The 14,030-nt window shown below is 38.8% G+C and overlaps 1 protein-coding gene across 6 annotated transcripts in view; it reads left to right on the top strand.

The window, feature by feature from the left end:
• PLA2G4A (phospholipase A2 group IVA) overlaps positions 1-13,776 on the top strand; it is a 151,864-nt gene extending 138,088 nt beyond the window's left edge. For all 6 annotated transcript variants that reach the window (XM_065554454.1, XM_065554450.1, XM_065554451.1 and 3 more), the window contains 3 exons: positions 3,722-3,917; positions 4,172-4,329; positions 8,634-13,776. In XM_065554454.1, coding sequence (XP_065410526.1) covers positions 3,722-3,917; positions 4,172-4,329; positions 8,634-8,765 — 486 coding nt within the window. In that variant the 3' untranslated portion in view covers positions 8,766-13,776. The remainder of the gene's footprint in view (positions 1-3,721; positions 3,918-4,171; positions 4,330-8,633) is intronic.
• The last annotated feature ends 254 nt before the right edge of the window (positions 13,777-14,030 follow it).

Genomic DNA, 14,030 nt, shown 5'->3' with positions numbered 1-14,030 from the left:
CTGCTTCTTTCTCCCTCTTGACCAAGGTATTTCTAGGCTGCACAGGCCTGCACTGTGAATTCCCTAGCAAGTCAGACTGCCTCAGCAAGCTGCTTTACCTTCTTCTCAGAGGCTATAAGCAGTGTAAATGCCCACCATTTTAAGTTGCCACACCGTTTTTTTTCTAAGCAAGCACATTTATTCTTGTGGTAAAGGCATTACAGAGAAAACTTATTATAAACAATAAAAGAGCCTACATGTATGCTAATAAGCTAACTAGAGATCACCTTCTATCTCCACAAGCGCTTTGGTCAGTGTGAGTGCTTCCAACTCTTCCCAGCAGATTGGGGCCCACTCTTGAACAGAAGGTCCTCTCTATTTGCTGGGCCAGAAAGATGGTCCTGTTGTGATTCAGTTTAAACTCACACTATTTATCCAAAAATCCTTTGTCTGTGGTATCTCTCTGGAGGTGTTACAACCTAAGTAAATTTGCCTAAGTCCTCCCTTTCCTCCCCCCCCCAGTTCTTAGCTCTAGGGAAGGGACTGTCATTACTCTCCCCTATGGAATTACATACAATCCCTGAGTCACAATGATACATAGATTTGATACAGTAAGATTTTCCAAAGAGTTTGGAGGAAATTGCTATATCTGTTACAATAATGATGATTAGGTAAGAGGAAGTCTGCAAAATGGATTGCATGGTGTCATTCAAAAGTGAATCAGATATTCTGTTAGAAAGTACTTTCAGGAAAGTGACCCAGCCTGATAGATGGGGTTGCAGAGTGAAAATTATAGCAGTTTGAGAACTGTTGGGCCCTGATCTTCCTTTACACTGCTACATGCATTTTCAGGCCCTTTTACTCTGCCAGAGTGATGTAAAGTGGCTGTAGTATACATGAGTCAGGTCCTTTGTATTCATGTAGGAGTTAGGTGAAGTCTACAGTTTGTTTGGGAAAAGGGAGGTAGACGTGTACGCCAATCTTACTGTACCACAAGAGTCTCAATCGTATTAGAAATAGCATGAGAAAGGTCCAAGTTTATAACTATTGCATGTTATAACTACTTAAGAAGGTGGTTGCTGTGTAGCTGCGTAAGAATTCTTAAGATTAAACACATACACATTACCAGCTGGAAAGAATGTAATAGTTGGAATATGAACCAGAATTCCTATGCTGTAGCTTCATAGAGCAACTCCATTATATGACGTAGGGAATGTCTCTATCATCTTGTAGAGATTTATCTTTGTTCAGTCATTGCAATACAGTTGATCATACAATATGTTGGAAGTGAAGCAGACTTTTCAGTTGTGCCATTGCCAAAGTAAGCCCCGTGTTTCATCTAGGATTTTCTAAGAATAGTCCCATCCAACCTAAACTAAAGTACTCACTGCAAAATAAAGGTTAAATGACATTTATTATTTCTTAAGTGGCAAGAGTGGAATGCCTGATCCATTGCCTTTGCAATCTAAGCAGACAGACAAAACATGCAGACAACTCTAAATGACCAGAGAAAGGTTTATGTCTTCCAGGAATGTTAAAGCCAACAGAAAAACAACAATAGGAAGGAAATTTTCATGGGATACTTAAAGGGACACCATCAGTTTGAAATCCTAGTCAGTTGTTAAAAGTGAGCTTAAAGTAGTGTCAGGGAATACATCTGTTTTGGAGACCCACTGAAAATTGTTGTGGTTTTACAACCACATTGTCGATTAAAAAAGAAAGATTTCTCTCTCCTCTGCTGCCATGTGTAAGAGCCACTTAAACAACACTGACCATTGACTATGTTGGGAAACAGTAATATGAGCTATAGACAATTGCAAAGAATAAACAAACTGAAAAAATAGAGAACTTCTCTCTAATCTCTTTCAAGTACAGTAATTAGGTACTATTTGTAACAATAGTAGGTTAAAAAACTCAAACTGTCCCTGTACTTGGCATGCTGCTTAGATCTTCCCTGCATAAACACCCCACCTCGACTTAATTGACTGAATTCTGAAGTCTAATGCTTAATTAGGCAAAATTCACTTGCAAATTTCGCCCATTTTTTGTCATTAAGGGCGCATAGGGTCCATTGTCCTGATTAGCTAGTATCATTGACTTGTAAGGTCATTGCCACTGAGACATCTTTTCTTTTCTCTCATTTTTATGTTGTCTGTGCAAGGTTTTAAGTGCCTACTCCTGTACTGCTCTTTGTGCATTGAGCTTTCTGTCTGTTGGTAGGTATTTTGCATGCAGATTGGAAGGTAGCATATAGCAACATTAAGATATTTATTAAAAATAGCAAGAGGGTTTCTTGCACTTTTAGACCTTCATATAAATTCCATCAAAAAACTCTAAAAGCCATTTAGGAGTTTGGCAAAGAACAAAAATGAAATGCATCAAGTTTTGTCTCAAAGTGATCTCTTAAAAGACTGAACTATTAATTCTGAACACTGAAGTGTATGACAGAAATACTGACATACCTCTACCTAGCAAACAGCTATAATCTGTAGACGGTAGTTTTCTGCTAGCCACTTTCACTCTGCCAAAAAGGACCTGAGCCAAATTCTGCACTGATGTGTACACTTTGTGCAGCTCCCACTGACTTGCTTTTCACAGAGCACACATCAGTGCAGAATTTGCCCTTTGTTTGCAATAGATTTGAAATATGTCTCATCTCTTCAAAATATAGTGAAATCTGCCAGCTGAAGACAATGACTATATTCACCCATTATTATTTCATACCCACTGCCTTTTAGTCTCTTGCGTGTTCAAAATGGTTTCCCAAAGGAAAATCCTATTTTGTTCTGATTATATTTAGATAACACATGGTTAAATATAGACTGATCTTCCCTACCCTCCCACAATTCGCCCACATTATGTGCTTTTGAGTCATTGTCTGCAAATGATTTTGTTTACTTCTCTGTCCTGAGAAGAAAACATACTTTTTTCCAGGTTTCCATCCTGGCTGTAGCATGATTTTAAAATGCAATTCTGCTTGGAGAAGTAATTCTGTAAATGTAGCGTTCTGTGGATCAGTGTTGATTAAATCTCTTTGGTTTCCATAGCAGTGGTGGCCAGCTTAAAAATAAAATTATGGGTGGGGTTTTTTTTTTAACCGTCAGCAAAACAAACTGATCCTAAAATCTGAGAGTCAAGATGAGCTCTCCCCTTTTTTGTGAATTATCACTAGTAAAAAGGTTGTGTGGGCCAAATTAGGCCCTGAATTACAGCTGTGCAACCCCATTGTCTTCAAATAATGTCTTCAATGGCAGTTGTGCAATCCCATTATTTTCACTGGGTTCACACAGATGTAACTGGCTTTTTAAACAATTTTGATGATGATACTGAAGGTGGAATTCAATTTCGCTCCTCCTTGGTTGGCCCTGCAAGAGTTACAGGGGTAAAAAATCATTTTTAAAATGTATTTTTATCAATAAAGTCATCAGATATGAGTTTCTGGGGAACAGAGTTGCATAAGAAAATTAATTTGGAGACCTGTTTTTAAGAGTGGAACTTCACTTTAATGATTTGGGATTGAGCAATCTTTGAAGGAGAGCCTACACTTCAAACCAAAAGTTGTTTGTGTTTAGATATCAAGCCCAATTTGGCAACGCCTCACTCATGCCAATACGCCTGCTGCAGTCAGAAAGCAATGGTTTGTAAGATTGTTCCTATCTTTGTTTATCTCTGTGACCCTCAATAGAAAGTCCCCAACTGTGATGGCTGTTTGTAAACTTTGAAACTTTATTTCCTTTTTTAGGAAATTTTGCTTGCTGAAAAATGGGCCAAAATGAACAACCTTCCTTTTCCAAAAATAGATCCACATGTGTTTGATCGAGAGGGCCTGAAGGAGTGCTATGTTTTCAAACCCAAGAATACTGATACAGAGAAAGACTGTCCAACCATCATCCACTTTGTTCTGGCAAACATCAACTTCCGGGAATACAAAGCTCCAGGTGTGTTCCTAATAGACACTAAAAGACACTAAAATTTGGCGTTCCTGGAAACAATAAATTAATATATCAGTTGTTACATTGTGAATACTTTTTATCAGAAATACCTAGAAATCTTTCCATAATTGCCATGAATTTCCAGAGCCCCATATAAAAGCAAGTTATTGTTATATAATTTATACTTCATCTCTTAAAACTTTTCCTTTTATTTTTTCAAAATGATAAAATTTTGTGTCTGTTTTTTGTTGTCTCTATAGGTGTTCCAAGAGAAACTCAGAAAGAGAAGGACTTTGCTGACTTCGATATTTTTGATGATCCTAATACGCCGTTCTCTACCTTCAACTTCCAATATTCCAATGAAGCTTTCAAAAGGCTTCATGATCTAATGGAATTTAACACTCTGAATAACTTAGACGTAAGTACAGTGTAAAATGTCTGATTTACACCAGTTCAGAGGTGCTTTCGAGAGTCCACTTAGTGATGGGATTAACTAGAGATGAGAATAACCCCCTAAATTTACTGGCTAAAAATCTTCGATTTTTTTTTTCTGCCTGTGTGCGGAAAAGTGCAAACTTGCACAAAAAAGGTATTTTTATATGCAGTTAGCTATGCTGTTTTGCATTAATCTTTTTTACACAATTCACAAAGGAAGCACAGCCCAACTAGTAAGATGGAAAAGTTCACTTTCAAAAAACAAAGCCAGTTAACCTTTAAGGATCCTATACTGCCCTTGATTTGTGTGCAGAATCCTATTGATCTCAATGGAAGCTCTACAGACCAATTTGAATGTAGAACACTACCTATAACAGGGAAGATAAATAGCACCATCTCCCAGCTTTCTCAGTTACTGGCCAAATCAGCATCTTGATAAAGGCAACTGACAAGACCAAGTGACGCTGGTAGGGAGAGGGAGGGGACAGCTTGTCTTCTCCATTATGGCTCCCATTATTAATGGCGTCTTGGTTCTGGAAAGAGACCGAATGGCCATGATGACAAAAAATGCCAATTTCCATGTGCGGCTAATTGTGTTCATTAGTACCAGACACAAACCTGTCCATGGCCTTGGTGATTTATTTTTACTTCCAAACTTGTTTATTGCAATACATGATATTTGTGGCAAGCCACACACTGAAAAAGCTCCAGTGAGTTAACTAGCATCCCGTCTGCCTAGCAACTCTGGACTCACTGTAACACTTCAATCAGTGCTCCCTTCTGTACTGGCTCCCCAGTGAATACAGACTGGTATCTCTGTCTTGATATTCAAAGCACCTGCATGGGATTTGGTCCTAGTTCACTGAGAGATCACCCTGGACCCTTCACAACCAGGATGCTTCATTTCACTTGAACTCTGAAGCAGCTGGACCAAGATGAGGGAATTGACCTCAACATTTTCAAATTTTAAGGGCTGGCTCACGGCCCATTAAAGTCAATGGAAAGACTGACATTGATCGTAATGGGAGTTGGGTAAGGCCCTAAATGAAAAATGTTCAATTAAGCTTTTCTGGATAAGTTCTTTATGAACTTATGCTTCCATGCAATGCACACATAAACACAAAAACTGTGAACTGGTGGAGTTATTTCCCTTGCAGACTGGGAAGGGAGGGAGAAAAGAAGTAGCTGTTTCTATTTTAACTGCTTAGATACTATACTGATGGGGTCCTGTATAAAATGGGGAAAGAGATGGATGAGATGGGCAGTGAGATTCAGAGAGGAGAATTTTGCCCTTTCTTTTGGCATCTGGTCTTAAAGTCTGGAATTCCAGAGCTGCAGTAAATACAGACATACATGATGATCTCTTCTTGTAACTGTGTAAGCTCCAAGGTAATCATGCTGCTGAAATAACAGAGATATTTTCCATTAAAAAGAAACAGCTAAAGAATGTCTCAGGAGCTATAGATCCATAGAAATATAGGGTTGGAAAGGATCTTCAGAGGGTATCAAGTCCACCCCCTGTGCTGAGGCCTAGACCATCCCTGACAGGTGTTTGTCCAACCTGTTCTTAAAAACCTCTACTGACAGGGATTCCACAGCCTCTCGGAAGCCTATTCCAGAGTTTATAATCCCCAGATCCTTTTAAGCAGCATTACTACCTAGCCAGTTATTCCCTGTTTTGTAGTTCTGCATTTCATTTTATATGTGTATGAAGATTATTTTAATGTACTGGTAGTTTCCTGCCATAACAGAAGAATTGGATAGAGTGTAACGAAATCTATAATGCTTTTCATGTCTGAGTTCCTGTGCTTGTTCAGGGTTCATTCCAATTTGGGTTAATATTCTAATCTAATCTGTTTTTTGTTTTCACTGTTCCATGATTGCAATATCTGAGCTCCTCCCAGGTAACCTGGTGAAGCCATTTGGTTCAGTGACCTAGGGGAATAGGAGTGAAGTTCTGGAACAGCCTTCCAAGGGAGCAGTGAGGGCAAAAAAACTAATTGGCTTCAAGACTGAGCTTGATAAATTTATGGAGAGGATTGTATGATGAGACTGCCTGCAATGGCATGTAGCTGATTTGTGACTGCTAGCACCAAATATCTCCAATGGCCAGTAATGGGACACTAGATGGGGAGGGCTCCGAGCTACTGCAGCGAATTCTATAGATGTATGACTATTGGGTCTTGCCGAAATGCTCAGGGTCCAACTGACTGCCATGTTTGGGGTCTGGAAGGAATTTTCCCCCAGGTCAGATTGGCAGAGGACCTGAGGGTTTTTTGCCTTCCTCTGCACGAGTCACTTGCTGGTTTAAACCAAAGTAAATGGTGATTTCTCTGTATTTTGAAGTCTTTAAATCATGATTTGGGGACTTCAGTAACTCAGCCAGAGGTTATGTGTATATTAAAGGAGTGTGTGGGCAAGGTTCTGTGGCCTGCAATGTGCAGGAGGTCAGACTAAATGATCATGATGGTCCCTTCTGGCCTTAATCTATGAGATGTATTCTGAGCTCTGCTACTTACTTTGCTGTGTGACTTTGAACAAGTGATTTCACCACTCTGTGGTTCTGTTTCCTCATCTGAAAATGGGGATAATGACATTTGCCATTTTTGTCAAGTGGTCTGAGTTCTATGGATGAAAATTGCTATATAAGATATATAATTCTTAAATAATTCTTTTGTAAATGAGCTCAGAATCAGTCTGCTAGAGACTGATTTGTTCTGCTGAAACTGTAATCACTAAATGCTTTTAAGTTTGAGCTAAGGAAATAAAAGTAAAATTTAAAACAGAAGTCATATTAATGATTTAACGTTACCATTAAATCAGAATATTCTTGCAGAGTTTGATTTACACCCCAAAATCAGATATGGACCAAATTCTGATTTCATATACTGCAGTGTAACTCCATTTACTTCAGTCATTACACCTGATTTACATTACTTTAAACAAGATCAGAATCAGGGCCCAAGTATATTTTTGTTCTAGTGATTTCACTCAACAGTTGTAAATTTTTTCTGCTGCAAGTTTCAGATCTTTGTAATAAGTACATGATCAAAATATGCCACCTAGTGGCTAGATTGCCTTCTACTTTCAACATCAAAGAATTAGGATTTTTAACACAGACATTTTTTAAAGACAGTCTTCCTCTTTTGTGCTGTATAATTTTCTATAGCAGGCACGGAACATTATTTCATAACAAGATTGTCTACATAGCAGAATTGAAACAGCAGATGAGAAATGTTTACATGACTAATTCATGAGGTTCTTCAACTAATTCAGTTAGTAGTGCAGACATTCTCTTTAGATGATCCATGGAGTATGAAATCAAGCCAAAGTAGATGATTTTAGCTTTCTCTTTCTTTTTAGCTGCTGCTGCTGCTGCTCTTGTGCTCTTCCCTTTTTGGCAGAGTGAATATTTGAGTTTGCAGTGATTTATAGAGGGAAAAAAAAACCTGACCTTTTTGCCTCCCCAGACTCTTGCATATCCTGGCAAATGACCTCTTTAAATGGACATTCATTTGCTTTTTAAATTGAGATGGGCAATCTGCCACCACTTTATGGTTCTTTCTGACAATCCTGGCTATTCCTCCTTTGACTAGTGGGTCCTGTTAAGTCCTCACAGCCATTAAGTTTATTGTTGTATTTTTGATCAAAGGGTAGACACATTGCATGGACCAAAGGCTTATGGGACTCTTAGTGTGACCAAAATGAGGGTAAAGGCAGGATGACCTAGTAATTAAACTGTGGCAAAATAGTTCCTCACTTTATACTCAGGACACACTAACTTCTTTCATTATCATTTATCAGGATAGAGCCCCAAAATAAGACACTTCGCCGGTGTTTATTTGTCAGGTCTTTTAGTGCACATTGTTGATGCTACCATGATAAAAGGACTGTATTAGGACAAATCATAATTCATAATAAGCTACCATATTATACAGCCTTCTCATTTCAAAATTCTCCAGTCTTCCAGTTGTCACCTATATTTTATCAGAGGTAACTATTTAAAAAAAAACAACAAACTAGTGATTGACCATAAGAGATTGAGAAGTAGTTAGGATTCTTCTTGCGGGAGGTATGTGTGTGGGGGGAAGGAACGATGTTCTTTTTTTCAAAAATTTCAACATATGGTCTGTTTATTTGTTTTTAAAGCCCTTTCTCCTAAGCAATACTGGCTTGCTTCTGGTATTAAGAGCAACAGTTGTACAAGCTGATATGGCTTTTTGCCATCAGTTAAAGAACGACCTTCAGTGTCAATTCTTTGCCCTGAACTTTGACTCTGTTTTACAGGTGATGAAGCAAGCAATAGTGGAAAGCATTGAATACAGAAGACAGAATCCATCCCGCTGCTCTGTGTCCCTCAGCAATGTTGAGGCAAGAAAATACTTCAACAAGAACTCTCCAAGCACTAACCATACATAGGATATGTACTGCAGGTGCCACTCCTTCAAGAAATTTGCTAAATCTACGTAACTGGATTTGGACATGCGTTACAACATACCATTGCTCAGGTGAAGGGGCCATGCAAAACAGAGGAAAGCATTTTTTGTGAAATTTCATGTTTCATTGTGATTTGTACTTTTTTACATTTTTGTTTTGCATCTACAAACATTTACAAAATTCCAGCATAAATTGCCATTTCTTTATTTTAAAAAATACAGAATTGTGCATGCTTTGGATGCAAAGTAATTTGGTTCAAAATGCTCCTATTTTTGTAAAACATCTGCCAATTTCATGAATATTTTCTCTCAATATTTTCCATTTTAAATGTTTGTTAAAGTGGCGACTGTGCCCGGGTTCCTGGAAGGGCCACACTGAGAATTAATCAAACCAGTAACAAAACAGCTTTTGTAATACCACACTGGTTAACCAGAAGCCAAACACAATCCCCTGTAAACATTCTAGCCCTTGGCTCCCATCCAGACAACCAAGTCTAATACAGTGAGGGGTTACTGAAAACCCATTTCATTATATGTGAGGTTCTTTCTAATCCCAAAAGATCAGATACATACCTCCAGGTCAATATGAATCTCACTCAGATACCATGCTGTCAGCCAATCTTTAGTAAACAAACTAAAGTTTTAATAATAAAAGAAGAGAGTTATAAATGGTTAATAGATCACATACATGCAAATAATTCCAAGTCCTTATATCAAGTTTGTAGCAATGATGGAATAGATCAGGGTGGCCAACCTGTGGCTCCGGAGCCACATGCAGCTCTTCAGAAGTTAATATGCGGCTCCTTTTATAGGCACTGACTTGGGGGCTGGAGCTACAGGTGCCAACTTTCCAATGTGCCAGGGGATGCTCACTGCTCAACCTCTGGCTCTGCCACAGGCCTTGCCCCCACTCCACCCTTCCTGCCCCCTCCCCTGAGCCTGCTGTGCCCTCATTCCTTCTCCCCCCGCCCCCCGAGCCTCCTGCATGCCACAAAACAGAAGATTGAGAGGTGATAGGGAGGGGAGGCGCTGATCAGCAGGACTGCCGATGGGTGGGAGGTGCTGGGAGCCGGGGGGGGGGAGGGGGAGGACAGAGCTTATGGGGGGCTGCGGACATATTACTGTGGCTCTTTGGCAATGTACATTGGTAAATTCTGGCTCCTTCTCAGGCTCAGGTTGGCCACCCCTGGAATAAATTGATGGCTTATAGAGTCTCTCTGGTATCTGCCAAAAGATTGGAAGGTCCTCAGTTCAAAGTTCAAGATGCTCCTTTTAGTAATCCAGAGAATTAGGGCAGGAAATAGGCAAAATGGAGATATCTCAGGGTCCTTTATATCTTCTGCCATGTGCTTGGAATTTTACTGTCCCAAACAAAGCCCACTGTCCCTGTTTGTGGAAAGTTACTGGCCTAACATGGAGTCCAGGGCCACATGAGCATATCATGTGCCTCTACATGTTTTGCTGAATCACATGGAGCGGCCATTGGCTCCTTTCTGGCTGAGACATCCTCAGGAAGAGCTATCTGGATGGGATGAGTTTCTTAAATGGCCCTTTGTGAGAGCTGAGTTTCCTCGATGGGCCATCAATACATAGCTGTCTGGCCCTAATGTAAGTCCTATCTGCAGGATGTCACACAAGAATATAACACAGGTTTAAGATAACAGCACATAGCCAATATTCATAACTTCAGATACAAAGATGATACATGCATACAAACAGGATAATCATACCTAGCAAATCATAACTTTTTCCCTTGGCACCTTACATGATACACTGTGTATAAGATTTACAGAAATTGTGTTAGAGTGGTAAGAACAGTGATATAAATGGTCACCTTTCTTATAAACAGCATCACAGTGCCATTTTCAAATATGTGACAAAATATAAAAAACTTGGAATGCAGACTCTTGTGAGATAAATTTTACACACCTGTACAATTCAGGATGAATTATTTTACTACATAAAGGCACTGACTTTCTTCAACACAATAAAACATTAAAGGTATGGATTTCATGGCTCTATATACTTAAGCTAGAAGCTAAGGCCCAGATCCCATTCCACTTTATATCAATGGTAAAATTGTTATTAACTTCAGTGTAAACAGGGTTGGCTCCTTACTCAATATCAACTTCCTAATGTATAAAATTTCTCAGCAGTTGCCAATTATTAGAGCTAGTAATGTTGATTCTTCCTATAGATTTATTTTATAGATAGCCCTTCCCTGATCACTGCTCTCCGTTGGCCAGACTGACCATGCCAAAAATCCAGTATACAAAATCCCTAAGGGAGCTGCATTTCAAACTTCGTTTTTCTTGCACAAAGAACATAGTGATATCTCTTTAAAAAAATAAAAAAGAAAGAGAGATTCTTATAACTAGTGGGAGAAAGATATTTTTAATTACCTTTACTAAAGATTATTGGTCCCATTTTCAGTTTGTGTAACTTACCACTGACTTTAATGGAGCAATGACAATTTGCTTTAGCTGAAGTTCTGTCCCCAAAACATTTTGAATTTTAATCTTGAGTATTTTCACAAAAATTAATGGCAGTTTTCCAGAACTATTCATTAAGGCAGCCTTCCATGTCCTCAGTGATTCATGTCAGTAAGTGTTAACGCCTGATGATAATTTTTCAATGATTCACATACCTATTCAGGAGCAGAAAACAACTTTAGCACTTCAGAGAACATGGATTTTCACAGCAAAGATGATTTAAGCAAAAGGATTAAAATTTCTAGGTGACAATGAAAAATTCATCACTCCTTAACTAATGTAATGTTTGAAATGTAACTTTATGTTTGTCAATGATGTGTGTGTCTGTGTATGCGCCCGTGCACACGTTTCTAAATTTCTCCTCAGGAGCTGATATTTTCTGACATATACCACTTAAACTGCAGCCATGGGGGACTATGTTAGTGATTAATTTGGAAAAGCACCAAGCCCTGTAGTTATGGGAATAAGAAATGCTTATACTCTAAGGTCAATTTCTGCTAGTATTTCTTTTTTTCAAAAACTGGCTGCATTTGGTGTGCAGATTTTACATGCTTTCTAAAATGAAATACAGATATAGGGCAATGAGAAGTTTGTCACAGAAAATCTCCATGTGGTTAGCACTTGAGAACTGACATTTCAACACCAGGTGCAGCAACAAAATTCCAAGATAAAGTGACTTGAGTTCACATCTATGGACAAATTCTGATCAGATTTTCTCTCCCCGCGATAGCACCCAAGCCCTGGGCATGGGCTGTGAGGCAGCACAGAATCTGTCTCACATTTTTGACCTGTCCTTTGCACTTAATTAACTTGTCTGTTACCCTCAACAGCCCTTCGCCAATCTCTAAAAAGTACTAGGACAAAATTATATCCTCAGGTGTGCGTACACACAGTTCCAATTGAATCTTAGCTATTGAAGTAGGGCTGTCAGGAGGATAGACAAGTAACCAGTAGGCTTAAAAGCTTTTGTGAGGATGAAGGTATGTCAAGGCTCCTGCTGTGAGAAGAACTGTGTGAATAAGGCCCTTGTTGTTAGTGAGGGAGGAAGGTTTTCTGTATGAATTTATTATTATTTATTAGTTTTATTTGGATAGCACTCCAAGAGCCCCATGTGGATCAGGGTCTCATTGTGCTGGGCACTGTGCAAGTGCACATAAAGATGTGATCATTGCCCTAAAAAGCTTACAGTCTGATTTAAAACAATGCAATGAGGGGGTGTAACAATCACTACAGGGAGGAGGGAAGGAGCATGATGAGGATGATGAGATCTCATGGTGACATAGGTTACCTGTGTGCACAGCTTGATGGTTGTGAATTAGATGAAAGGGTGTCTGGTGTACTTCTAAAAATAAATAATATCATAGAATCATAGAATATCAGAGTTGGAAGGGACCTCAGGAGGTCATCTAGTCCAACCTCCTGCTCAAAGCAGGACCAATCCCCTCTCTCTTGAGCTCTCACTTGATTGCCACTCAGCCCAGCAGTCATTAGCTGGCTGATTTCACATAGGTGTCACAGCAGAAGTGGCATTTGAAGTGGAAGAGGGTAGTGGATTTACAGCTTTGTTCAAGGAGGGTTTGCTGTGTGTGGTGAGCAGTGCAGTAGGAAACAGACACTTGTGGGAGAACCAGAGGTAAGCATTCCAGGCTGGAGCTCAAGAACTTTATCAAACCTTTTTCCTGAGAGGTCCTGGCTTACACACTATGAGCAGAGTTAAGCACATGCTCAAGTCTTTGCAGGATCAGGGCCTCAGATTGTAAACGCTTCAATGCAAGGACCTTGACTGAAATCTAAAGTCACTGACAAAACTATTGACTTCAGTGGGGCCAGGAATTCCCACCTTTATCTTTTTACTTGTGCATTAGGTTCCCACCAAACTTGGCACTGTATAAATAATGAAAATCACAATTAGCAACACTGCTTCTTGCAAACCCTACTGAAAGCTAATCTGATTTTTTATTTGATAATTCTCACAATAAACAATTTTTACAACAACTGCTCATTCATCAAAGAGATTACTCTTAATCCAATGGCAGTTCCTTTTATTGTGAGTTATAGCACCATTTTTAATTGTCTAAGATCTTCATACCCATGAGGAAGTAAGCAATTATAATGAAATTCTCTTAATAGTTACTGCATCATCCCTCCTTAAATTTACATGTAATCCTAGGTAATTAATAAACACTTCCCTTATTGAGGAATAGGTTTTATTTGTGTTTGAATTAGTACCTGTTTAAAACAAGAGCGAAAATAAAGGTAATTTATCTTACCGATGCATAATTTAAACGTTTGCAGCAAATGATTGAAAACAGGAAGAAGCTGGTACCACCTTTATATTGTAATATTTTTCTTTTCTAAATATATTGTTTTTTCTTTTGGTTAACATGATAATATTTTTATTTCATAATATATATTTTTGTGATGCTCACAAAGTGTAAGATTTATATTATCACATTATTATGTTATCAGATGGCAAAATATAAATAAAACTTGGTTGTGGCATTCGTTGTTTCAGGAGGCATACATTAATTCTCAGACACTGCACTGTACATTACATTTCATCGTGATACGGGCTCAGATGTGCTGAACTAATGAGAGTGGAAACCAATGGGACTTATATGAGCAAGGCATGCCGGTACAGCTGGTCCATAACAAGCTGTAACTTCTGTGAAAATTTTAACTAAAATGTCTTTTTAGTTGAAATTCAACCTTTAGTTAAAGAATTGAATTTTGGAAAATTTCAACCACCTCTGGGA

The sequence above is a fragment of the Chrysemys picta genome, chromosome 8 (genome assembly GCF_011386835.1).
Source record: "Chrysemys picta bellii isolate R12L10 chromosome 8, ASM1138683v2, whole genome shotgun sequence".
NCBI lineage: Eukaryota > Metazoa > Chordata > Testudines > Emydidae > Chrysemys > Chrysemys picta.
Note: the sequence above shows the minus strand (reverse complement) of the source record. Positions and strands in the feature narration are given on the sequence as shown.